We start from the raw sequence: 25,221 nt of genomic DNA, 5'->3' as shown, positions 1-25,221 counted from the left end.
TGTTAAGAGTGATTTTGTGTTTAGGCCTGTAAGACATCCTTAGCCTCTCTAATTATTTGGAAAACTATATACAACAATAATTGTGTTTTCTCTATTGACTCAACTATTGGAAATCTTGGGATTTCCACAAAATATTTCTTTTTATTATGCCATTTCTGACAGTTGAATATTGCTGAAAATAAATAGCAGGTGATTGTTTAACACCCTCTTACTGCACGTTACTTATGAAGATTGTTCTAAATTGATAAAGACAGAACCAATTTATCTAACCAGAGTTACTTAATACCAGAATGGATTAGCTTTATATAATCAGATAGGCAGAAACTATGGAACTCTTTTCCTTTCCTTGTCTTAAATTAGGGGAAAAAAAGGCTACTCTAGAACAAGTCAAAACATTGAATTTTATGCCAGAGAGAACATGCCCTCCTTCAAAATCTCTGCTAATTGGGTGATGCTCACAGAGCAATTTGGTGTTATTTAGAAAATTTATATTATTAGGCCCCATTTGCAATCCATGTTACCTGCACCTGAAGAATTGATCGTTACCTCTAAGCTCATATACACAAGGGAAGAAGATTTATCAAAATGGAAAACAATTTTTTGTGGGGTTTTTGTCTGTGAATGCTGGCAGAAAGCCACTAGTTTTCTGAATCTGTAATTTTATGTCTCTATGTTCAGCAGATGTTTATCTAAATTATTTGAATCTGTCTTTTCTGTTTTAGACACATTTAGTATTAAGGAATGACCCCTGAGTAACAGCATCCATTAAAAGTTAATTAAGAGGAAGCTAAAGGAGAAAGAATTACTTTTTCCATACCCCCAGCAGACATTTATTTCATTTTGGCAGGTTAAAAAATGAGAAAATTTTGAATATTTTTAGGGAAAAGCTTTACTATCCACTTTCTTACCTGCTAATTAGGAAATGCAATCCACTCCCTAATGTTGAGTGAGTAAGTAATGTAAGTTGCTTCATTAATTTGTTTAGCAATCAAACTTTCAAAAGTGCTAAGTCAAATAGAAGGCAGTTAGGGGCTGCCACCAAAAACCAACCCATTTTTTGACATTACACTTATTAGTAGACACTATTTACTGTCTTTTTAGTTATTATCAGTGTCAAATAATGTCTTTATTGTTTTAGATTTAATACAGCTACTGACACTTGACTACGAGAGCAAAATATACCTAGAAAAAGGTGTGCAGCCCCATACTTGTACACACACACTTTTTAAACTTGCTGGTGGGTGTTCAAGATTTATTTAACTCTCCTTTATGGCAAGTCACACTCCACTGGAAACACAAGGATCCAAATTCAAAGTACAGTCTTGATATGAATATGTGCATTTTTCCTCCAGAGAAAGAGTACTTTCTAGATTTAAAAAAAGAAGTAATAACAACAGAATGTCATAAAAAAAAAAGTCTTGGCCACTGAGAGCAGCAAAGCTGCTCTAATGAAGTCAGACAATTATTCTTCTAAAAGAACACTCTCAAGCTCCAAAGCAGTGCCCTGGTGTCAGGTCCCAAAGACTGTACTGGGGAGGAGAGGAGGGCACAGGTGCCCCCAAGGCTGTGGGGTGTCCTGTGCCAGCCCTGACAGGGCAGTCCCCCTGGGGACACGTCATCCCTCTCCCTGCCTACACCCAAGAGCTCCAGCACCACGGGACACGTGTGCTGCCGTCGGTGAGGGGGGAACCGGAGACGTGAGGCTCTGCATTATTCACAGAGGAACAGACCAAGGGCTAACTATTAATAACGTGATTAAAAGGGAACTAAAAAGGGGAATACGTTGGAAATACACAGCAGATCTTGCAAACTCCACTTTCCAGATTTGGAAAGGAAAGGTCTTAGAGGGACCCAAATGCACAAAAATAAAATTGCCCCTAAACCAAATTTCTTCAGATACGTTACACATTTTTTCCCAGAATAAAACTGCCTCACTTTTTTTCCCTCAAAGCAGCTTGCATTACCTATTTCCTATGAACCTGACTTTTTTAAAACTCAAACTGTACTCCTAAACTATGACTGACACTTATTTGCACTTAAGCTGTGTCAAATAAACTACTTAGGCCCCACGTTTCTTACATCTAAAGGTCTAATTTTAACTTATCCCATATCCCATCTGTGAGATGGTGGCACTGCAGGAGAACCACAGCCAAGATCCAGACTCAACTTCCAAGGGTTCTGTCTCAACTAGCAAAACCAGATGCATGCCATTACTAGATGGAGCTGGAAAGGGGGACAGGTTTGGTAGCAGGCTGGGGTAGATTGTGGGGTGCAATGCACAGAAGGTCCCACCTGGCCTTACTCTAGTCCTGACCCCTCCTTGCATAACCTTTTGCTCAAGCATGTCTTTGTTGCTTTTGCACAAATCTAATACAAAACAAGAGATTTAAATAAGAAGTAGGTCTATAGCATAGTCATGTCAACACAGATCACCAAGTACCTCTTTTCCTATGGTTTGATCGCAGTGGAAAACTGGACCATTGATACCGGACCAGAGTCACCAGCAGGGGAAGATCAAGTACAAAGGCTTTGTCACATTGCTGAATTCTGCTTCTGGCCTATCAGTTTTGTCCCAGTGCTTCCAATCTGAGTGTGATGTCTCATTTTTGTAAGATTATTGCTTCTCTATGAAACATTTTTTTGAGGGAAAAGAAACAATCAGCTGAGTAAGGGACTGGCACATAAAATACTATCATTTGCAAAATACTGGCCTGAAACCCACTTGGAGGCAGCGAAGCTGGGCTTGAGCCACAAAAGAGGGAAAACAGGAATGCAGTAATCACATATTTATTTTTAGAGAAAATGAGAAGCTAAATAAACTGTAAAACCAGTCTTTACCGGTAAATCCTTTCTGTCCTGAAAACCATGCTGGGCAAAGCAGGAACAGCCAGTTCTCAGGGGACCAACTGGGGGTACCTTTCTGGCAGCATCTCATTCCTCCTGTGTTGGTGCCAGGACACTTTGAGTCCTGAAACAATTCATTTTAGTAGTGCTGCAACAAACTACTGCCAGAAATCTGAACTTGAGAGACAATGATGCCACAGCTAAAGCTTATTTTTCTGCTCTAGGCCTGAAATCACCTCACAATCAAGAGGGGCTCTGGGACTGCTCTCCTGAAAAGAAGCTCATGGACTTCAACCATCCAGGAAAGCAGGGCACAAAACATCCAAACATAACGTTTGTGAGAGGATTAGTGCACTCACAATTGGACTTGGCACGGGACAGTGTGTGTGACTGGGATTTACGGCAGGGATGAGGAACTGCATGCTGACTGCTTTGATAAATGTGCATCTTTGAGGTATGGCTAATTGTTCCAAGAAAATAAAGGAGATACCATTAAACACAGGAGGAGAAAACATGCAGAGGAAATTCTGTAAGTGATCCCAGGGCACTCAGAGGAGAAGTTTGCCTTCAGGTGAAGATCTTGGGCAGATGAAAGAAAGAAAACCATGAAAGAAAATTTGGCTGTTAACTGCAATGACACAGCAATTCACAGCTCTGGTTGCAATCCTCATCCTGGTGCCTCTTAACATAAAATGTCCTCAACTATTTAGCATGCTTATAAATGTGGAAGCTGAATTCAATTATAATCAGAATATATACAGATTGGCCCTGGACCATAACATGTGAACACCACCTCACCAGGTTGTTGCCTTGAGGGTGCCAGAGCATAAAACTGTTTTAAACCTGCATCTGCCTGGCAGTTCCCTGTGCATTAAACATGCACTACCCAGATTTGATCCTATGGGCAATGTTTGAGGTATGAATTCCCACTGCAAACCCTCACTATCAATCAGTGCTGCATGAGGCATCCTACTCAAAATCAATCTGGCAGCTGTCCCTTCAAAACTAGGACCCTCAATTGTTTTGCAGATGATAAAACTGACTATTTAACCTTTCTTGAAGCAACAAGAAAATATTTTTACACAAGTATCTTGCCAGGTCTGAAATTCCAGTTTTTGGAAGACACGGCTGAAGTCGTCCCAAAGGTCTGCCTGCCTCTCTGTGCAAGCCATTTCTCCTTTGCTCTTATGAAAAGTACATGAGCAGGAAGCCCAGAGCAGCCACCCACTGAGGCTGTGGGGAAGCAGAATGGGAATTACGGATCCACAAGCTGTTAGGAGGGAGTAATCTATACAAAGAAACACCATTCACCCCCAATATTTTGATTCAGTGTTTACCAAACCTATTTACTGAAAACATATTACCTCACAACATTATTGTGAGTAGAAAAGAAATTGATTTGTAAGCTTTGGGATTTGTTTGGTTTTTAGTAGATCTTTTTTTTCAGAATGTGTAGCCACAGTCACCATAGCATCACACTTCTAAAACTTCAGTTTTTATGGCTACATCTGGGAAAGGGCAGAGGGATACCTGGTTTGATATATAACAGCTCATGCTTGGCCTGGAGAGTCTAGTGTAACCTCAACCCATCACGGCCTATCCTGTGCAGACAAGTGTGTCCAGAAGCCTTACTTCAACCTGACAGAACAGCAGCTCTGTACACAAAAACACATAAAAACAGCTTGTGGGGAATTCAGATAAAAGGAAAGATAAACCACCCCTCCTTTTCTTCAGCACGACATGGTGGAGCACTGTAGGTGTGCTGGTGGAGACACGGACGTGCCGATCCACTAAGAGGACCCTTCATAAAGAGTTCATGTCTGTACTCTGCTCTTCCTCAATTAATATGTGAGGAAAGCATTTAAGATGCAACACCTTTAACTTAACAAACTAATAGATTTATCTATTTCTCATATAACCCAAACTGCACAGTACTTTTTCCCTCCCCACTGCCTCATCAAAAATAGGATTTTGTTCTGAGCAAATATGTTCAAGCAGAATCCAACTGCAGCTATGTGGCTATTTTTTCTAGTAGATTCCAAATTTTCTATCAGTTCTTAAATCCTCCAGTATCACCTCTCACTTCTGCTCTGTCAAAAGCAACAGTGTTAGGTGGTATTTCGAAGTTATTCTGGCAAACACCTTCATGCTCTCCTCCTTTCAACCTTTCACACCTACGAACATCCATGGACCAACTTGACTGGCCTCTAAAAATTTACCCTTCTCATAGCTAGTTAAAAAAAAAAAAAAAATTAAAAAAATGGTCAGCGTAGTACAAAGCATTTGCTTATGATGTTCAACAACAACATAATAGTTTCACTCAAATTTTGTGCTCATTGGCTGAAGTTTCTGGTTCCTGCCTTGGCTTCTTAGCCATCCAGAGTAGAAGCACACTACAGCCACGTACCTTCTACTGCACTGCACATACTGTAGGCCTGGGCTGGGAAGAGACATGTTAATATAGTACCAACTAAGTAAATTTAGCCATTATTTTAAATTAATTTAGGTATTGTGTGGTCAGTGGTCATCTGGTAGAAACATTATTACACGCATACACACACCAAATTGCTTTTTGGCTAATGACTCATTTGTTTTATTCTTGCCTGTTTCAAAAAAGCGATTAAGTTGAAAATGACCTTCTGAAGATTGTACTTGTGGACCAATCTTTTCATTTTTAATTACTTACTTTGGTTTAATTGTTACATTAGGAACTATTAAGAAAGCAGCCAGCTTCATAATCAATAATTTAATTAGAGTTTTAGGACCAAGAAGTCAATGCAAATGTTATTCTGCAGCCAGGCCTTTCCCAAAGCCTTTGAAAGAACTTTACTCCCATTTTGTTTCAAAGTGACATTGGCGACATAAAAATTAAACTCATACTTGCTGCAATATATCATGCCCACACATTATAGACGTACACGGGCAGCTGGTAAGAAGTTCAGACTCAGGTCAATCTATTCTCTGCCCAGACAGGAACACAGCCTGCTGCCCTCACTCCATTTCTAAATAATCAGGGACACGGCCAAGCGCCGGCACACCGTGCACTGCGACACCAGGAGCTGGGCTAAGTGTTTACTGGAATCTACGGCCAGACTTCTCCCCCGGCTACAACTTCACATATTTTAAATTTGTCTATTTATAGCTCTCTAATTACTACTAATATTCTAAGATAACCAGCAGCAAGTGAAAACCAACCCACTCTAATTTTCCAGCGGATGAAATCTGCTTCAGTCAGTGGTGAATTAACACCCCCCTTCCCTGCACCGCTGCCTCTCCGCCTGCCCTTGCAAGTTTGCAACCTGTCAGTGTCCGTGATACATCACAGGGAGCCGTCAGTGCAGTGGGAATTGCCCGGCCTGCTGCCTGGAATACGGATGTCCCTCATTTGTAACTGCAGCCATGTGTTCCACCTGACTCCATCACTCCACAGTGCCTTGCCTGGGAGCAGCGCTCGGGCTGAGTGCTGGAAACAACTCCCCATCACCCACCCGTAGCACAGGGGAGCATCCTGGGGAACCCGAGGGAAACAGCACCGGGATGAAAGGGAGCCTTAAACTAGAAGGGAAGCTTTGGTGAAGGGCACTAACCCCTGCAGCAGGGTGGCTGCAGCGACCTGCCGGGAGGGATGGAGGCCATGGGGAGTGCTGGGAGTTCGGGGAGCTTGGCAGCAAACAAGGATTCAAAGACAGGAACGCCTACAGCTTGCTAGGCAAGGATCACAGGGCTGCTCCGACCCCAGGGGAGGCAAAGATAAAAGAAAGGAGCCAAGAGTTGCTCACAGGTAAGTTAAAACCAGGCTGGGCAGCACTGCAAGAAGCCTGGCCTGAAGGGAGCAAACTTCTGGCCCTAAGGAGGAAAATTAAGCAAAGTCCTCAGGGAAACCACAACAGGAAGGGAAGCACCAGACTCCAGAGGACCTGTTCCTTCTCTAATAGCAGCTTAAATGACTGTGAACATTGTGATGAAAAAGATGTTGCTTTAACTAACTAACTACATCACTGCCAAAATAAATCCATTTATACATTTCACATGAATTAGGAGTCAAGCAGGATATTAAGCTTTAACACACAGAACTGTCTTGTCTTCTCAAAGACTCCTCCTTGAAATTAAGGATGTAGCTTTTCCACATTGTGGAGACAAGGCAGAGCAAAGCAACTCGTTAACAGGGGCTGAATTCCCACTGGCAACAGGACTATGACATCCAGTGCATAGACCCAGGCCTGTCAATGAACCTTTTAAGAGCCACTAATTCACATGAAACGTGAGAATTACAGAATCATGGAATCATTTAGGTTGGAAAAGACCCTTAAGATCATCAAGTCCAACTGTTAAACTTCGCAGAACAACTCGTCTGATCTAAAAAGTTTAGTCTAATTTAAAGCCAGTTTAACAGGGAAAACCCCCCAAACCTGTGAGATCAACTGATTATACAGTTTGTTAAACTATGGATTTAATGGTTTGATTTGGGAGCCAAGTCAGGAAGACAAGACAAAGGAGGAATAAGTCAGCAATGGCAGGCCAAAGGAAAAACATGTATCCAGTCTGAGGGTTATTCTGGGGACAGCAGCCACACACAGTTTGAGGGGCAGTGCTTTTCCTGCCTCTCAGGAAGAAAAAAAACCCCACAGCAACAGGAACATAGAATATTTGCTCATTTGCTCTGGGTCAGCTGATCCAAGTTGCAGTTACATGTTCATTATTTGAAATATTGTATTTCAGTCTGCCTTTTTCACAGAAGGTTTGGAAGAAAGCCAGAATGTAGCATTTTCAAAAACTATGGTGACCAAATCAAGCTTTTTTTCCAATTACTGTTCAAGATTAGAAAGAAGTCGAGACATTTTTCCTCATCCATACTTCTGGTTTTGACAAAACTGGCACTAAGTCTCTAGGAAAGCATCCCAAACAGATTTAATATAAACCCCTTCAAGTTTTACTTTTGTCTTTCATGATATTACTTCTGGGAGAAAACATAATCTTTATTCATAACTATTTGTTCTTGATTTCATATTTTACTGTGACTCAAATTCCTTTTCATGTTAAGACAGGGAGTTTTAAAATACGAACCCATTATTTACAAATATGTACAACAGAATCAGGAACACAGAATTTGTTACACTTCATGCCAGGAATTGAACTTATCCTTGCATGTCCTTTATTTACAGCAAAATAATTCCATTACATTACTAAGAGATTTGGAGTTTGCATGGAAGAGCTCTTTGTCTCCAATACTGACAACTTCAATCTTTGACCTACTTTTGAAGAGGATTGATTTGGACCATAAACTGCCTGTCAAAGATTTTTTAAATGACCCATCCTGTCTATCCACTCTGCTCTTGAATTCATTCCTCAGAAGTTCAAAAGGGTTCAAATAAAACTGACAAATCCAATACCCTGAGGATATTCTGACTGATAATTTTGTGTCTGAGGTGTTTACTTGGAGATAAATCAACTGGACTAGGCCAAACAATTTAAGTTCAACCAGACTGCTTTTCAAAATAACTCCTTTTGGCTCATCAGTGCTTGTCTCATACACCTGATCCTTAAATACTCTGACATTTTTCCTGGATTTGCCTCATGAATGCCCCCTCCAAAGGAACACAGGCATAAAAACCCCCACCACAGACAGGCAGCATCCCTGCAAAGATCTGGGTGTTCCCATATGCTTTAAATCCACTGACAAAAAACTTGTCCCAAAATCAATGCTGAAAAACAAGTAGTCTAAAAGATAATTTATATTTCACTGGAAGAAACAAAAATAGAACAGGATATTTCAGGGAGTTACTAACTTAAAAACTACTAAATAGAGACAAAATCAACAATAAAAAAAACAAGTGATCTAAAAGATTACTTCATTCGAATAAAATTAAAAAAAGGTTATCTGTGGAAATCACTGGTTTGGAACAACTCCACTGAATTGAATCAAGAGTTAACTAATTTTCAGGCTCTGCCCAGTTGCAACAGGAACCACAGCAAGGTGGGAGAAGATGGGCTGTATTGTGAAGGGAAAAATTGCAAGACTGCAGCTTTTAGATCAGCATTGTTGCAATTATTCTACATCCATATGAAGCACAGAGGCAGCCAAGTCCTCATCATTAAAATGCTGCACCACAGCTGGCAACCTCAGCTGACAGCTCCAAAACTGCCATGCCCACGTATTTATTGACTCTCTGGTAGGACACAGTGTGCAAGCCCTTTGAAATGGCCACTGTCCTCAAATGATCTCCGTGCCTGCAGCCGCAGCCCTTTGACAAACCGCAAAAATGCAAATTCCAGCGCCCTGAATCCCTGGGGATTTACTGTGCTGTGCCTTGAATGCACAGAGAGATTGTTCCAGGCTCTGTGAGTCTGTGGGGTAGATCATGAAAAGCAAAGCAAGAAAAGCCCCAAGCAGTATCTCACCTGTGACGCTCTGGGGAACACCAGTGGGGGGCTGCTGAGGGAAAGGCGGTGCCTGGCAGCAGGGCTGTGCACCCACGGCCTCTTCTCCTACCAGGTGGGGCGTTCTTTTAGGTTCCCTGCTGTTGCCCAGGGACCTAACTGCATGGAAACTCTGTCAACCCTCAGCTAATGCTCAAGAGCCACTAGCAAAAAAAATGATAAGCACATTGTGAGTAGAGAAGCCTCAGTTTATTAGGAAACAATGCTTTTAAAAGGGCTGTATGTAAGAACCTTTTTAATCCAATGTCACACCTGAAGACAAAACTCTGCCCTAAAGAAGCACCCAGCTGCCTCTCTCTCTTTTCACTACTTCTTCCTAATGTCTTTCTCTGAGTGTAATGTAGCTCTAAGGGTCCATCCAGCCCTGCTGTATAAAGTGTGGCTGCACCACACTCATGAACCATTTCCAGGGGCTTACACACCCCTGCAGGAGCCTGAAAGGAGGCTCTGCCTGGATTCCCACTTTCCTTCCTTGCTTTGGGGCAGGAGGAGACTTTTCAGCAGTCTTTGAGGAGCCTGATGGCCACAGCCAGGTTCTGGCTCACTGACAATGAGTTATTACTGGGAGCTATTTGCTGCTGTTCAGGCAGGATTTTGGACAATTTCATTCTGTTTTTTCCTTTTTCCTCTGAAATTGGTGCCTGCATTATTCATCAGGAACTACACTACCTTGGAGCTTCCAGCTCTTGATTCGGCTGTTCAGACCACAAATTACTGTCAAGGACAAAATTTGTTGCTCAGAGCCAGAACTCAGCTCTGGTCACTGTTCTGCTGCACTGTCTTACCCCAGTTCAAGTCATCTTTGACCCAAATAGTAAAAAGCTGACATCCTTGATGCCTTCCTGTCTGGATGTCAGGGATATGAGTTTGATAGTGGGGTGGAAATGGGATCTTTTCATTTGTGTTACACAGCAATCTTCTGCAAGAGGATTGCAGAAAAATGGGGCTCATCTTAAATCACTGGGCTACACTGCGTGAAGTTAGAAATATCTCCCGGATAATTAAAACAATAAACTTGAATATCAGTGACCAGTAGAGACTAAGATGGACAAGAATTATCAAACAATATATCAAACGCTTAGTAGTTCACAAAATCAAATAGAAAAAGAGCATTGCATGGCTAACTTTTTACAGAGCTGTGCGTGTGCTGAACATGGTTCAGGAGAACAGTGTCACTGCTGTGAATGGGACTGTCTGGTTAAGCACACACACATCTTCCCAAATCCTTGTCAGACACATTCCTTGGGGCATTACTGCAGAATGCTGCCTTTAAAATGACAGTCTCTCCACATTTCAGAAATGAAATATCCAGTTACGGAACCTGACATTTCAAAAATCAGAAAGCAGATGAGATAGTTACTAAATCAATAAGTTTCAAATGTGTAGAATGAAAAATGTGAGTACTTTTTCCCCCCTCTATTTAATTATTTAAGTGTATAAATATTTGGTATTTTATCTGTCTCAGAAAGATGCAGCTTGGCTCAAATGTTATGCAGAGAAATCTGAGTAGCCCCAAGAAGTTGCTGCCCAGCCCGTGGGAGATGCAGACGAGTGGCAGGGCGCTCATCACGAGGAGAATTAACTCGGGCAGGTGAACCCGTGCTCTGGGGGTCACGCGCTCCCCCGCCCCCCTCACATTTATCACTGGACACACTTTGCAATTCATGAGTGGAGATGCTTATTCTGATGTGTCAGCGAGAAAATCCTCTGGTGAAAAGCCAGAACGCGCTTGTCTTTCTATGAAACTGGCAGAGAGAGGAATAAATTCCGCAGCTTATCTTGGCACCAGAGCCGTCAGCTCTACTGGCAAGAGATTCCTACCATGAATTGCAGCCTCGGCCTCCTACATCTCATCTACTGCACGGCTGGCACAGCAGGAGGATGGTTCCCATCCAAATCCAACACCGTACCCGTAACTCTCCCAGAATGTTTGGAAAGAGCCATAATCATCCAAGTACTATTCATCTTTCTGTGTGTTCATTTCCCTATAGGCAACATATATCTCAGGTTTAAAATTATAGCCAATGTGCTGCAGATATTTTTAACCACTAGATCTTGCTATATGTTAGCCAGAAAAAAAAAAAAAAAAAAGAGGAAAAAGCAACTCCCTGCGTTTCCAAAGTCTGCAGGCTGCATTATAGCTTCAGCTTAGTAATTACAAAGATTTATGTTCCATTCTGCCCCAAATCCAGAGCTCATTGTCCATTCAACTTACACTGCTTTGACTTACAGTTCTCTGTATCCATTATCTTTAATAATAAAGAGCTGACTAAACTTAATGATTGAAGAGCAAGATGTGATTAGTAATAGGAATCTAATTTATGAGAAAACAAACCAGAGTACGGTTTTCATGTTTCATTAAAATTATCTTAAATGTACTCCTTAATGTTAATTGATCTCACAGAGGTGAGAAAATACTCTGTTCTGAATTAATGGGAGAAAATAATTCATCTTCTTTCTGGAGGGAACATTTAATATCATTCAGCATTTAGAGGGAGATGGCATCTTCACAGTGATTTCACCAGTGTTTCAGTGTGGACACATATCTCAAATCTGCAAGATTTCCCACTGAACGAGGGAAAAATTCAACAGAATAAACATACACCCAAATGCCATATATAATGTTTTCTTTTCACAAAAGGTCCTTCCTATCTTTGCAAAATTACCCAAAGCTGAAAAACAATGCTGACGAGCAAATATAGAGCAGGGTTTCTCCCTGAGTTTATCAAAGGAAAACTCTTTGATGACTCTTAATTTGCTATGAGCAGGAGATTACTGAGACATTTGCAAGATAAAGTTCACTGCAGAATTTATTGAAAACAAAACAAAGCAGAAATCTATTTTTCCACTAAGTATGTTGCTTTTGTTTGTATTTCAATGATTTTTTTCCCTCTTTTTTGAATTATTCATATTTGGATATCATATATTCTTACAAACCAATGTGTGTAAGAATAATGAGTCTCGAATAGCTTCATTTTAACTCATAGTGCTTTATGCCCAGGATTATTATTATTATTATTATTAGAGGACCTTCTATTCAGTCTGTTTCTAAGATCCATAAATAGAATTTGCCTAATGAGCATCTCAAGTATTCATCTGTCATTTTCATGGCAGTTTTTCTTATCCTACGTTTGTATAGATCTGATGACAACACCTATTAATACAGAGCAATAGGTCTTTGCCTACTTCCTCTCAAATCCCTTCCATTAATACAACCTTCTCTATTCTGGGCTGGAATCTTGTACCTTTACAATGTTTGAGAAGTGCAAAGTGGCCATAATATCAACTGAAGGAACAATTGGAGAACTTCAAAAGTTGCTCCATGAGAAATACCACAACTGCAGCAATAATTATTACATTTTCTGTTGAAACAGGAAAAATTTCCTCTTGTCTTGTTCTCATATTCTACGTGAACAGGATTTGCATATTTGGTTTGCAAAGCAGCAGGGAAAAATACACTCTGCAATGCACTCAATCCATGAATACCTATACCACAGAATGAAGGTAGAGAAGAATAAAGGAAGAGATGCAGAGTTTCTGTCACTACCTACAGGGGTATGTTATGGAGACAATAATACATATTCCATGAGGAATCAGCAGGGAGTTCTGGGGGCAGGGAGGCAGATCCCTTCTAGAAGAGGAATAAATATATTACACTTCTATATGGTTTCTTGTATTTCTCTCTTCTTGTGCTTCTCCTAAGGCACTTTCCCCCCATTTCCTTTGTATGTGACTCAAAGTACATGCCAGGACTTCTGTAAGCAAGCTGACAAAAGAAGCTGAGAGAAGCTCAACAAATCTGACCCTGAGCTCTCTGTTTGTTGAACTGACAAAGCACAGTGTGCAGCACTGCAGTCTTGCAGACCTGGAACATCAGCTGCTAAAACCACCACCACCTAATCCAGCTACCCGTGTGTTGGGTAATCTCGGCCCACGTCCGTTTGTTGCACTGGGATGACTCCGTCATTTCAGATGCCAAGGAAGGGATTATGGTGATTTTTTTAGTCAGAAGACAATAGTTGTGTCAGTGAACATTCTAGGGCCACATCACCCCTTACTTTCTATTTTGATTTTACCCTGGCTTTCATTTTTCTTACACCATCCACATCACCGCTTTGCCTGAATTCAGGAGAGAGCGAGGAAAAGCCCGCTTACCGTTCGGGAATCCCAGAGGGACAAAGTCTTGTCAGCAGAGCTCGTGAGAACGGTGCTGGAGAAGGGAAGGAACTCAATGCTGTTGACTGAATCTTTATGGCCACGCAACGTGTGTCTGCATCTCTCACTGCAAAAGAAAATAACAGAAATACAGCATTTGCCATTCAGGGTAATAAAAACAGCAGACAAGTTTAGGTAAATGACTGACACATTTCTTGTCTCTTCCCCAGCTACTGTCCAGAACAACGGAACATTGACAGCTATTCATCACCCAAGCACTACACCACAGGGGCAACAATAAAACCCCATCAGCTGGTGTTTGCTTCCCAGTAATGAAGGCTATAGTGAAAGGCAAAAAGAAATGAAGAAGCAGGTTTTAAGAGATTCAATCCTAAGGAGCCACAATGAAAGCACCACTTGATGTTTCCTGGGTGCATCCTCAGAAACCTCACTGATGTAGAGCCTAAAGGGAATATGGATGAAAAGGTAGGATAGGGACAGGACCATTTCTCTTTCAAAGATATCATATTCCTTCTTGCTTACAAAGGGTCTGAGAAACCTACTAGACTGTAGGTCTACACATGCACCTTGAAGAAAGCTAGAGAGTGCTGGAAATCCTACTTTTCTCTCAAGGTCTTCAGAAAGGTTTCTAGAAACTCAGTGATGCCTGGGAGGGTAAAGTCTTGTCACTGTGGACACCCAAGATCCCTTGTCCCTGAACAAGAGGTCTCCTACCATGGATCAAGCACACCAGTAGCCATTATAAGCTCTCTGTTTGTAAAGCAGATGTGAGGGAACAGAGGTGTACCCCAAGAATCAAGGTACTTAGCATGAACTGACATCAGCTCAAAAGGAATTACTTTGTGAAATGGTTCTGAAAGTTCTTTCAAGGTTGAAGACACCCAACTACTGCACCTTCTCCCAGTCCATCAGCTATGAAGCAATACCCTAGAGTTTTTTGTTTGCTTTCTTACCTTTTTGTTCTGTTTTTTTTTAATGACTTTATTTCTGAGACAACACTGTTGATCCTTCTCGCTGAGAGTATGAACCTGATACAGATGGGAAGCTTCTCCCATCATAAGGAACAGACACACAGCCACGATGACACCGCTGTAGAGAATCTATTCTCTCACAAAACAGCCCATGATCCTGTGAAAGCTTTTTAGGTTTGGCTTTGTTTTCTGTGTACGCACCAGATCAGAACGTTCCTTAAACTGGAGTCCCAGAGAAGAGAAGGAAGAGCCCAAGGATGCCCTACCAGGACAACACAGAAGGTAACAAACAAATCTGGGATTATTTAAACTGAACAGAACGGCAAAGGCTTAACTCCTAGAGAAGCAGGGGAGACAGTTGAAATGAACTGGTATTTATCAGTCATTATGGCTGTGCACAAGAGTTGCCCACACTGATTCAGGTCTCACTCCATGATTTCTTTGGATACACATAAAAATAAATGTGCAGTGTCTGTATTATTATATCCTGTGAAAACATACAGGTATGTGAGCATACTGTGGAAAAAACTAATCAATGTAAAGTCAGTAGCAGTTCTATCCTCTTTGTTCAGCTGAGTCAAAAATAGTATGAAAAAATTAAAGCCAACAACTCATCGTAAATTATTGCAGCTTTCAGTGAGAGCTCAGAATTTTATGCCCTGCTCCTGTGATTCTGACAGTAGAAACACACCTCCCCTGAGCTGGCTGCTGAATATATCATTGGGGCTTGCAAATTAGATTACTGGGTGGCTCTTAACAGAGAAATTTCTTACCAAATTTATTAAGGAAGCTGTCAGAAGGGAGGAATTAAAGATGTGATTTTTTTTTCCTTTGTTTTTTTTTTTTTTTCCTGCCTGTATGTCACCAGAAGACTCTCGGAGCTCTTGCGGGTTTTGTATCAACAGCACAGAAGATGAGTTTCTAGAGATCAGGTGCAGGCCAGGAGAGCTGCAAGGTTTGGATGGACAGCACCCTGATCACTGGTCTAACACAGAGACTTCTCAGATGTATTTTAGTGCTTTTCTACTTCCCAGACTGGAACCATCCGCTGTGCTGAGCTGAACACCAAGCCTGTCCCCACAGAAGGGAGGCCAGGAGGGAGATAAGTAGCTTCCGAGTAGAAATATTACCCAGGATATAGATTTCAAAGAAATATTAGATTCCACTGGTATCATTTCACAGAATCTATGTTTTTCTATTATAGCTAATACATTATACTATCCAGTGTTATCTGCTATATAGCCTACATGTGTTATCACAAGGACTCATTTTAAACTAGTCATAAAGTATTGTGGCTGTTAGTGCTCAGTGCACAAGGTATCTGATATTCACGATCACTTGATCTATGACAATAAAGTAACTTCAATAAAGTAATTTTTTTGTTTCACAGACTCGTGGCAATGTTTTACACCAGAGAATATACCTTTCTCATCTCAGATCTTACACCTTTATTTGTCTACAGGTATGCCATTTTTCAAAGGTGCCCAATGATTTCCTGCTTGCCTGTTACACTATGAAGACTTTGAGTTGCTGAACAGTTTCTGACAAGGAAAATCCTCCTGTGTATTTTTTGGGCTCTTACTAGTTTTGAAAACAACTTTACATACCAGAGTGTGACAGTGTTCCACTAGAACCAAAGGGGATATCTTCCTGCAATAAAAGCATGTATGTCTGTCCTCTTCAAAGACTGGGGGAGAACAGCATCTTCAACCTGCTTGAGAGGGCTTGGGGTGAAAGAGTACAGGAAAAGGAAGGAGGGGGAAGGAATATTTTGTTTGTGAGGCACTGATGTAAGATATGGACCATCCCAGGCAGCCAGGCTGCAAGAACAGGCTTGTGAGAGATTAATTAGATGGCAAAGCAGGAAGGCCCATTCAGAATCCCTTAGCAAGGTGAAAATGGACTAAAGTGATGGACCATGACAGCAGCAGAAGAGAAGGAAATGATTTGCACTTTTCCATCAGGAACATAAACCCCCAGACCTGATGCAGCTGCCTGCACTTCCATATCACTGCATGCTGATGAGCGAGCTCTGGCTCTCGAGATTTAATTTACCACTCTGGTAACTGACTGACTGAATATTTCTAAGAACTTTTCTCCAACTGCTACATAAAATAAACTCATCTTTCCTTCCAGCTGAGATATAATTTCAGCAAGACTGGTTTGTATACCAGCTATCTTCTGGTCAGAAAGGCCAACAGTTTATTTACATGTTCTTTTTCCATAAAAAAGAAGTTGATAGGAAGGGTAGAGTATCACCCTGTTTTTCATGGGAGCTCATGATTCTATCCAATGGTTCAAGTTTATCTACATTAAAGTAAATCTGCAGCAACATTCACTAAGTTTTTTTTTCCCCACTGTGAACACACAGCCTCATGGATATAAACCTCACCATCTCTGAACATTCCAGCTCGGAAGACAGAGGGAATCATCTATGAAAAGCAGCTTAGGCATTTGCAGAACTCTTGTTGCCTATATCCAGTGACAGAGAAAGAGATCCTGAATAAATGGTGCCACAGTAGAAATACTGTTCAGTAGTTCAGTATTTTGCAGATTTTATTCTGAATCTCACCTCAGATGCCAATTCCAACGCTCATGCTGTGTTACTACTACTTTTTCAACATAAAACATCAGCTAACACATTTTCTTGGCTCATGACTAATTATCTTCAATGTTCTCTTTTTCTCTACAGAGTAAATTCCCTTCCCTTAAATCCAGGTAAGGCAATTATGTCCATCAGTAAATCAGCCTTCAATCTAGCTCACCAGGTTTTGATTTGTCTTTTCAAACATGGCTGGATACTTATAAAGAAGCACACCTATTCCATGAATGTTGGCATTTCAATTTAATTGAACCATTACCAATATCACTAGCTCAGCAGCGACGAGAAAATTTTACTTGCTCAGTTTTCAGAGACTTCTGTTTTGAAAATCACATCCCAGAATGGTTCATTCAAATTCCAAAGGGCTTTCAGTAAAACTGCATTGAAAACAGCAGATATGAAACATTTCCACTCACATGAGACTCCGCTGAATATTACCAGGCTGCCATCTCTCCTCTAATGTACAACAGTAGCCAAAAAATGCACCAGTTAGATATTCCATCAACTGCACAGTAATTGAAAAGAAAATACAGATAGTGGGTAGATTCCTCTTCCCCTGCATCCTTTCCTAGTTGCACAGAGGAGTTAAAATTCAGGAGGGAGACCAAGCTGGCACACCCTGATGGGAACATTCCACAATTGCCTAGTACATATTCATGGCTCAAGGCCACACAGTGCCCAACCTGCACAGGTCAGCACTCATTTCCTGAGCCACAAGCTCAGGAAATCTCAGATCACACGTTGCCTATTCTTTTGCTATTTAGAAGTGTTTTTTTTAAAACACCCAACATCCAACACACACATGCTGGTGCTCCTATGAAATCAGGACAAGCTCTGCCTCCTTTCCTCATTTTTTTTCTTTTTTTTTTTTCTTAAAGCATGTGGTTTCTAAGTTCAGCTTTGTTGGAAAAATTGAGGGAGTGGAGGGTGATGCCATTTTAGTGATTAGTTGGGTAGTCATAATTACTTCTTTTATTGCTGTGCCATATTAAATCTCAGTTCAAGCATAGTAATTAAAAGCACCTATACAGCCAATTGAAATTAATGAGATTTTAAGCATGTTCTTCGGAGTCAGTGCCTCTATCAACCATCTTTTCACATGCCTTCCAGAGGGATTCATTAAATGCACAGGTACTCCCAAACTGTACTATCTTCCCCAACAATTGCTTTTCAAATCATCCCACAGAACAAAGACTGAACTAAACTCTCTCTCTCTCATGTCTGTTCAATAACATTCTTCTGTGTGAGCTGCAATCACCAGCAGGGGAATTGCCAAGGTAAATTACACCAGAGTCACCCGTGAGGAAGGTGGACACAACATTTCTGAGGAAGTTTTGTAAGGACACACCACAACCTGTCTCCAACCCTGTGATATAATTGTAACAGTTAAAAGGAGAGTATTTTTAACAAAACCAAATCCTATCACTTTCCCATTATATGGCTTTATCTCCAAAATGTGTTTAAATTAGGCATAGAACTTTCCCAGCCAAGATCAATGGCCAAGTATAGCAAATGGGCTGGCTTAAGACATTAAAATGCCAGTTTGGTTTATGCTGTTATAAATGCATCCTATCATGTCTTTACACTTTATGACCTCTATTTTATTTCTAGGTAGCTTCACATATGACACATCCAATTATTCATGTCAAGAATGTAAAACTACCAGTATTTCAGTAAAAAGTGCCCACCATCATTTACGACAGTGATTTTTTTTTTTTCTTGACCCATTATTTCACTAAATGTAACACATTTTCTAAGACACTGACATGTGAGGACACTTCCTCCATAAAGTACATTTGTCTCTGAAAAGAGACATGACGGTATGATTCTGTCAATACCAAACACTTTGTTCAACTATTACTTATCTTCAATAAAACAGGGCTCTCTTCAAATTGTGAACATTCGCTTGTGCCCTCTTTCAAACCAGTGTTTGACACTTGGAAAATGCAGCACTAAAGGAGATGTTACTACTGTTTTTATGGCATTGTAAACATTTCTTCTCCAGTATTTAGAAATGTTTAGAAAGAAAATACAAAAGTAATCCTTCTTTGTGTTATTTATCTTCATACTCAGCACTGGTGGAACATTTTAATCTCTGCAATCTGGGTGCTCCACAAAACAAGGAGCAGGCCCCCAATTAAAGAGAAGCTGTAAGTCACGGTTTCTCTAGCAAGGGTCAGTTTGCAGTTACTCCTGAGTTCTTCACACAGGTGAAGTTGCTTTACACTGTTGGTTTCGGGCAATTGTAATGGTTACACTTTTTAAATTCACAGTGAGCAGAAGCAGGATTAAGCATTAAACTCTCCTGCCATCACTCACATCAGAGGCTGCTTTGAGCTGGGCCGTGCAGGGCTGGCTGAATCACACAGGCGTGGGGTGCATGGCCCACTCCCACTGAAAGCAGCACAAGGTTTGCCACTGATGTCAGTAGGAGCAGGATTAGATCCAGGTTTATCTCCACAGGAGCCTGACAGCTCACACTTTTGGTCTGGTGCACAGTAAATTGAGCATGTAAAAGGAAACTGAGCTCTGAAGTGGTACAGACTTAACTGGTAAGTTCAAGGGTGCAGTTCTTCCCCTTCCTCTGTCCTTTTCTTCTTCCTTCTGCCAAAAGACAAGCAAAGGCTTCCCAACTAGGAAGGCTTAGCCAAGGAAAAAAGAACCCCAAACATGATAGAAATGTTTTATTAATATTTTCTAGACATATAAACACACATTACTCGTCTGACTCAGCAAGTCTGTAAATTTGCAATAAAATCCTGTTACAGTCTTTTCTTAGACCTCATTTTAAAAAAGGAGAACTTAGGAGTCCTACTGTTTGAACACAGAGGTTCTGAAATGGATCAAACTGCGTCTTTTCATTAAACCGACCTAAGTGAACGTCAATAGTTACATTTTTGTCTTACTTGGTAAGTTTTGAGAGGCTGCAGCAGTTTATTTTTCAGAGTTCAGATTTCTCCTCTGAGATCTAGCAATGTTCTTTTTCCCTTACTTTTGGGGGCTGAACTGAGCATGGCAGCTTTCCTTTAACACCAATTTATTAGACTCAACTCCATCACCAGCCCTGCTTCAGCTCCTGCTGAAACCAGGAATAAAGACTACAGAGATTCGGCAGGTGAACAGATTCCACCCTGCTGCAAGAGGGAACTGCAGCCCAGATCCTGTCCTGGCCCTGCTGGTATAAGGAGCACCTTGCAATGCAGGCCAAGCTTTGTGCTCACACAGGATGCCTCTACTCCTTCAGGTGACCCCCCTGTCTGATCCAAATTTGTCTAACACATTGCAAGCTCCCACTTCCAGCAAAACCCTAAGAGAAAGCTGAAAGGCAGCACCTGAGCACGAGTGGCCCGGAACTGTGGATCTCATTTGCTGAGGTCTGAGCACACTGAGCCCTCCCCCAGCCAGTCTAGTCCCACATGTTTTGGGGTTCACTCTTGCAGGCACCACAGAAGTGTTCCAATCTGCCCACAGCAGGGAGGTGGGCCAAAAGCAAGTCCATCAGTGTGCCCACAGGCTCGTGTTAACCCCTCCTTGCACTCCAAACTCTCCCATTCCCTGGCATCCCCTCCACAGTGGTGGCACAGCCTCACTACCACCGACGCATTTGCGTGCTGCTAACAAGCTGCTCTGTCAACAGCAACACCCAAACAGAACAGGAAAGCTATTTTCTTGTGTTGGAAATGTATTTCATCTCCAGGGACCTTGCCTCCTTACATATTTTGCTGTTCTAAAAATTACTTTGTCCTATTTCTATAACTTGAAACAGCCTCTTTGGCAAATAATACACAGAAAGGGAAAATTGAATGTACCTGAGAACAAAAAAATACAAAAAAAGCACATGCAGAACAGAAAAAGAGGGCAATGCATTACATTAAATGAAGTCTGATAGCTTGAACTTCAGATTCAGCGAGGTCTAATAGTGAGGGACAATTGGACAAAATTCCCCTAATAAATTTATAATTAACCAGCAGAAAGCAATGCTCCAGTCAGACTTCTATTCTGTGGTGAAATTAGATAACAGCCAAATAATCACAGTCCTTGAAAGAGCATTCTGTGAATGCAGGAGAAAGAGGTTGCAAAACTTCATGCCTCACCATTGGGATTAAAATGCTTATTTGCCTCAGTTCCTTGTAATTTATGTAACAGAATATGTATTAGTGGAAAAGCAGCCAATTATAACACCGTGTTTATTTTTCTGGCAGAGCTCTACCGGGCGTGTTTAAATAGCAGCTGTCCATTTATTGAGCATGTGGAAACTTCCACCACCAGTGAGATACTGAGCAGTGCACGAGGACACAGCACTGAGGAAAGAAACCTCTTGGACAGAAAAGCACCCAGGCAAGGTTTTAAGGGCACGCTGGTTGCTGTGGTGGTGAACACAGACGTGCTGACTGCCTGACGCCAGCCTGCAAAATAACAAGAACCTGTATTTGCTACCAACAGTTATTGAACGTGTCACTGCATGAAGTGCACACAGATAGTTGTGGGTTGGGTTTCACGGAACAAAAGACTCTCCCCGGTGCCATGTTTGGTTAGAACTCCCTGGCACAAAGAGACAAAAAAGAAATATAATCAATTCCCCTTTGTTGTTCGAATGATTCGAATACCACTCAAACCCAGGATCAATTTTGAAAACCACTGAGAATAATAAATATGATTGACAATAGCTTTATGTTTTTTTATGAGTGAAAAGCGCAAATTACTGAAATAATAATATTGTACTTAGTCTTTCATTAGAAGGTGTGAAAACTGTTTGTCGATAATCTCTCTCCTTTTTTATTGGCTTGAAACATGAATAATGAATCTACTCATTATTACACTGAAGCTTCAGCCTATTAACATCTTACATTTCTTTTAACAAACAAAGGGTTGTGTAAGAAGTATTATTATTTTTATTATTTCTTGCTTCCAGAAAAAGGGGTTTTGGTGTGAAGCTAATTTTTTAAAAAGGAAAGATAAAACAGTAAGACGTAAAATCTCTACTTAAGAATGGCTTATGGTCTTTTTGCTCTAACTTCCCCCGTTAGCATTATGATTTTAGATCAATATAATTACACCAATCTAATCACAGTGTACACTCAAAATAAGTGTCATTGGATGAGAAGAACAGTATCCATAATTACCAGATCAGACAGATTTCTACATTAATACAGTGACACTGTAGAATCCTTTAAAGATGGGGCTGGAATGGAGCACATCTTTAAATGTAAGGATTTTCTTAAATATTCAGCTGAACCAGGACCAGAAGATACAACACTTTGCCAAAATTAGCCTAGAAACAGAACAGAAATTAGCACTCCCATAGCTGTGTCAGAGACACCACGTGATTGTCCTGAATTGCAACAAACATGTTTTCATGTGTAGCTGTTCTGGAGTTCTGCTATAGAGCACATACATTTTCACACCAGACTGCAATATGTTCTTCATTCCCTGTTACCGTGTAGGCTTGGTTGAACCTTGTGTCTTGTCAAGGTATCTTTAGAATCTCACTAGTCAACACCTAATTGTTGGCAGCACAGGGCATTTTTCAGCTCATGGCAACAGCTGCTGCAAAAGCTCACTTTCCTTTGAAATTGGGCTCTAAATCAATTTTGGTAATTTATTTCAGCTACTTTAGTTTGAACAGAAGCCTGTTACTTACAGTCCAGATTTTTCAGAAGTGAGACGCATTTTTATATGCTTCAAATTTGGATTATTTTTCATTTGAAAAAGATAATATTTTCCCAGGGTTAGAATCAGGTCATCAAAAATGACTTTGAAAGTCATGGAGCCGGAAGAAGATTCAGGCATCTATACTCAAAATGTAGATCTTGAGAGCCCTTTCCAAGGACCATTTTGGTCAAATACAGACCAAGGCAATGACAAGGCCTTGCTTGTAAACCTGTGTAAAAGAACAATGCCTAGGCATGATCCAAAGTCCTTTTATTCTGACTTACTGAGTAATGCTCTCTCAGAGCAATAGATAGCTCTCCCAGAAACAATAGATTTGTTAACACTGCTCTAAGGAACTCAATTTAGTGGGCATTCCCAGAACATCTCTAATATACCCTGATGGGGTTTGGACCCCACAGAAGCTGCACTGGTACCCACTCCAAGCATGATGCAGGAGCACAACCCCTACATTCCTCGACCATATTTCAAAATCTAGGCTTAGTTCTGCCCTCTGCCTCAGGGAAGTCAACACCCACGTGTTAAACCATCTGTTCATGGCTATGACTTCCTAACTTTTTCATCGAGTCTGTCCACAGGGACAAAATAAATTCCATCAGCTGAAGAAAAAGCTTTGTGCAGACCAGTGGTCCTGGCACTCAGAGAGACAAGATCTGAAGCAGTCCCCCTCCAAGGTCAGCTCCTGTATTTCACAGTTATTGGATAAAATGCCATTTCAGTCCTTTGGACAGGAACTAGAACATGATCTGCTCTTCATCTGCCTGTGTCTCCCTTGCAACACACAGAAAGCAGAACCATCTATCCCAGAATTACTAACGTCGGTTGAGGGACGTGGTGCACTGAGATCAGAAAGGTGAGGCTTACATTATTTTTTGACTGTAACCCTCGCTCAGCAGTTTCTGCAAATCAAGTTTCCATAAGGGATTTTTCTGTGGGACAGTGAAGACAGGAGCACCAGAAATCATTTATTGAAAACCATAGCCTTATTTTATTAAACAATTATCTTCTACCCCCTCAAGGCATATGGGTACGAGATAATCAGATCAGTGCAATCTCAGTAATAATAAAATAGATCTAAACCATTTAAGCTGACATTAAACACTGCAGAGCGAGTACAAGCGCGTTTTCTGCTCAGCAGTTCTGCAGCCAAATAAGCAAAGTCTCGCTCCCTGGTGACAGTGGGTTATCCTCAATTATCATATCAGCTGACATCAGCACTGAACTCATGTCCTGTTTTCACAGGCAATATGGAGCTGCCATCATCTTATTATTTTGCCTTTTTTTTTATTATTATTTATTTTATTTTTTATGACAAAAACTTTACCTGTAAAACTATTGCCTTTTTGGGCTGACCCTGAACAGCTCAATCCAGATGTCTCAATTCCTCCAAGGACATACTGCTGCTGATTTTGAAAGCTAACAGTATATATATATTGTGATGGATCACTGCCAAGTGATTTAATTTTGTGTGTGTGTATGATAATGCCTATGTTAGAACTAGTTCTAACCAAACAGGTTATTGTACAGTTTTAGGCTTTTGCCGTTCAGATAAAACGTTGTCATGAAAAAAAAAAATTGCCATCTAAACTCATCATTCAGATGCCCTTTACAGTGCATTCCAACCATCCTGAAGAATTTCTTTGTAATTTCTTTCATTCTCTTCCTTTTCATCATGATCACATAATAAAGAATACAGCATTATATGCACAACTACTGACTGGTGAGACATAACATGGAAAATGAGAAATGTGACAATGAAAAATAAAATTTGAAATATCTTTACACCAGAAGACCAGATAAACTTACTGTCCTGTATTGGAATGCACATTTTCTCTTGAATCTTGGTATCTCACTGTGAGGCTGATCTGATCTATTTCTTCTGAAAACTCACTGACAATGCCATAAATAATTGCTTTTTATAGGATTTTAAGTCTGTAACAGTATATAACAGCACATTTTTTTTCAAAACCACCACTCCTGTAACACTAAAGCCTAAAATACCTTGCCAAAACCTAAGTTCATCCTATGGGGATCTATCATACCATATTCTCCAGAAATCTGCATATTTAGGACAGGATTTCCAAACTTCCCTGACATCACAGAGTCTGAGATTCATATGCTTTTTGGGTGCCTAAACAATGGGATTTTCAAAAGTGACAGTGTGCCCACTCCAACATATTTTCAGTCGACCCTTCGGGCACTTTTAAAGATCCAGCTCTCGGTGTGTGTGAAATGCAGAGAACCCCAAACACTTGCTGAGGTGAGAACTTTGTTCTGTGACTTTACCAGGATCAGGCAGCAGCTGATAAGGGGAAGGACAAGACATGGCTCTCTCAGGCTTCTGTCTGCCCAGAGTCACATTAAACTGCACGATGGATGCCCTGGGTCTGCACTGTTTCTAATGCAAAACCCTCACCTTCCTTCAAAAAAAAAAAAAATCAACTGTTGGAAAACTATTGACAACAGGGAAAAACTGAACAAATGTAGAGAACTCAACTACATCCACACAGTTTTTACAAA

The 25,221-nt window shown here is 40.9% G+C and overlaps 1 protein-coding gene across 1 annotated transcript in view; it reads right to left on the bottom strand.

Moving 5' to 3' along the window:
- SPAG16 (sperm associated antigen 16) overlaps window positions 1–25,221 on the bottom strand; it is a gene marked incomplete at its 5' end in the record, with an annotated part of 321,318 nt that overhangs the window by 139,944 nt on the left and 156,153 nt on the right. The window contains one exon of the mRNA XM_017828480.1: window positions 13,438–13,564. Coding sequence (XP_017683969.1) covers window positions 13,438–13,564 — 127 coding nt within the window. The remainder of the gene's footprint in view (window positions 1–13,437; window positions 13,565–25,221) is intronic.

This window comes from Lepidothrix coronata, unplaced genomic scaffold (assembly GCF_001604755.1).
Source record: "Lepidothrix coronata isolate B3197 unplaced genomic scaffold, Lepidothrix_coronata-1.0 Scaffold149, whole genome shotgun sequence".
NCBI classification, from domain to species: domain Eukaryota; kingdom Metazoa; phylum Chordata; class Aves; order Passeriformes; family Pipridae; genus Lepidothrix; species Lepidothrix coronata.
Note: the sequence above shows the minus strand (reverse complement) of the source record. Positions and strands in the feature narration are given on the sequence as shown.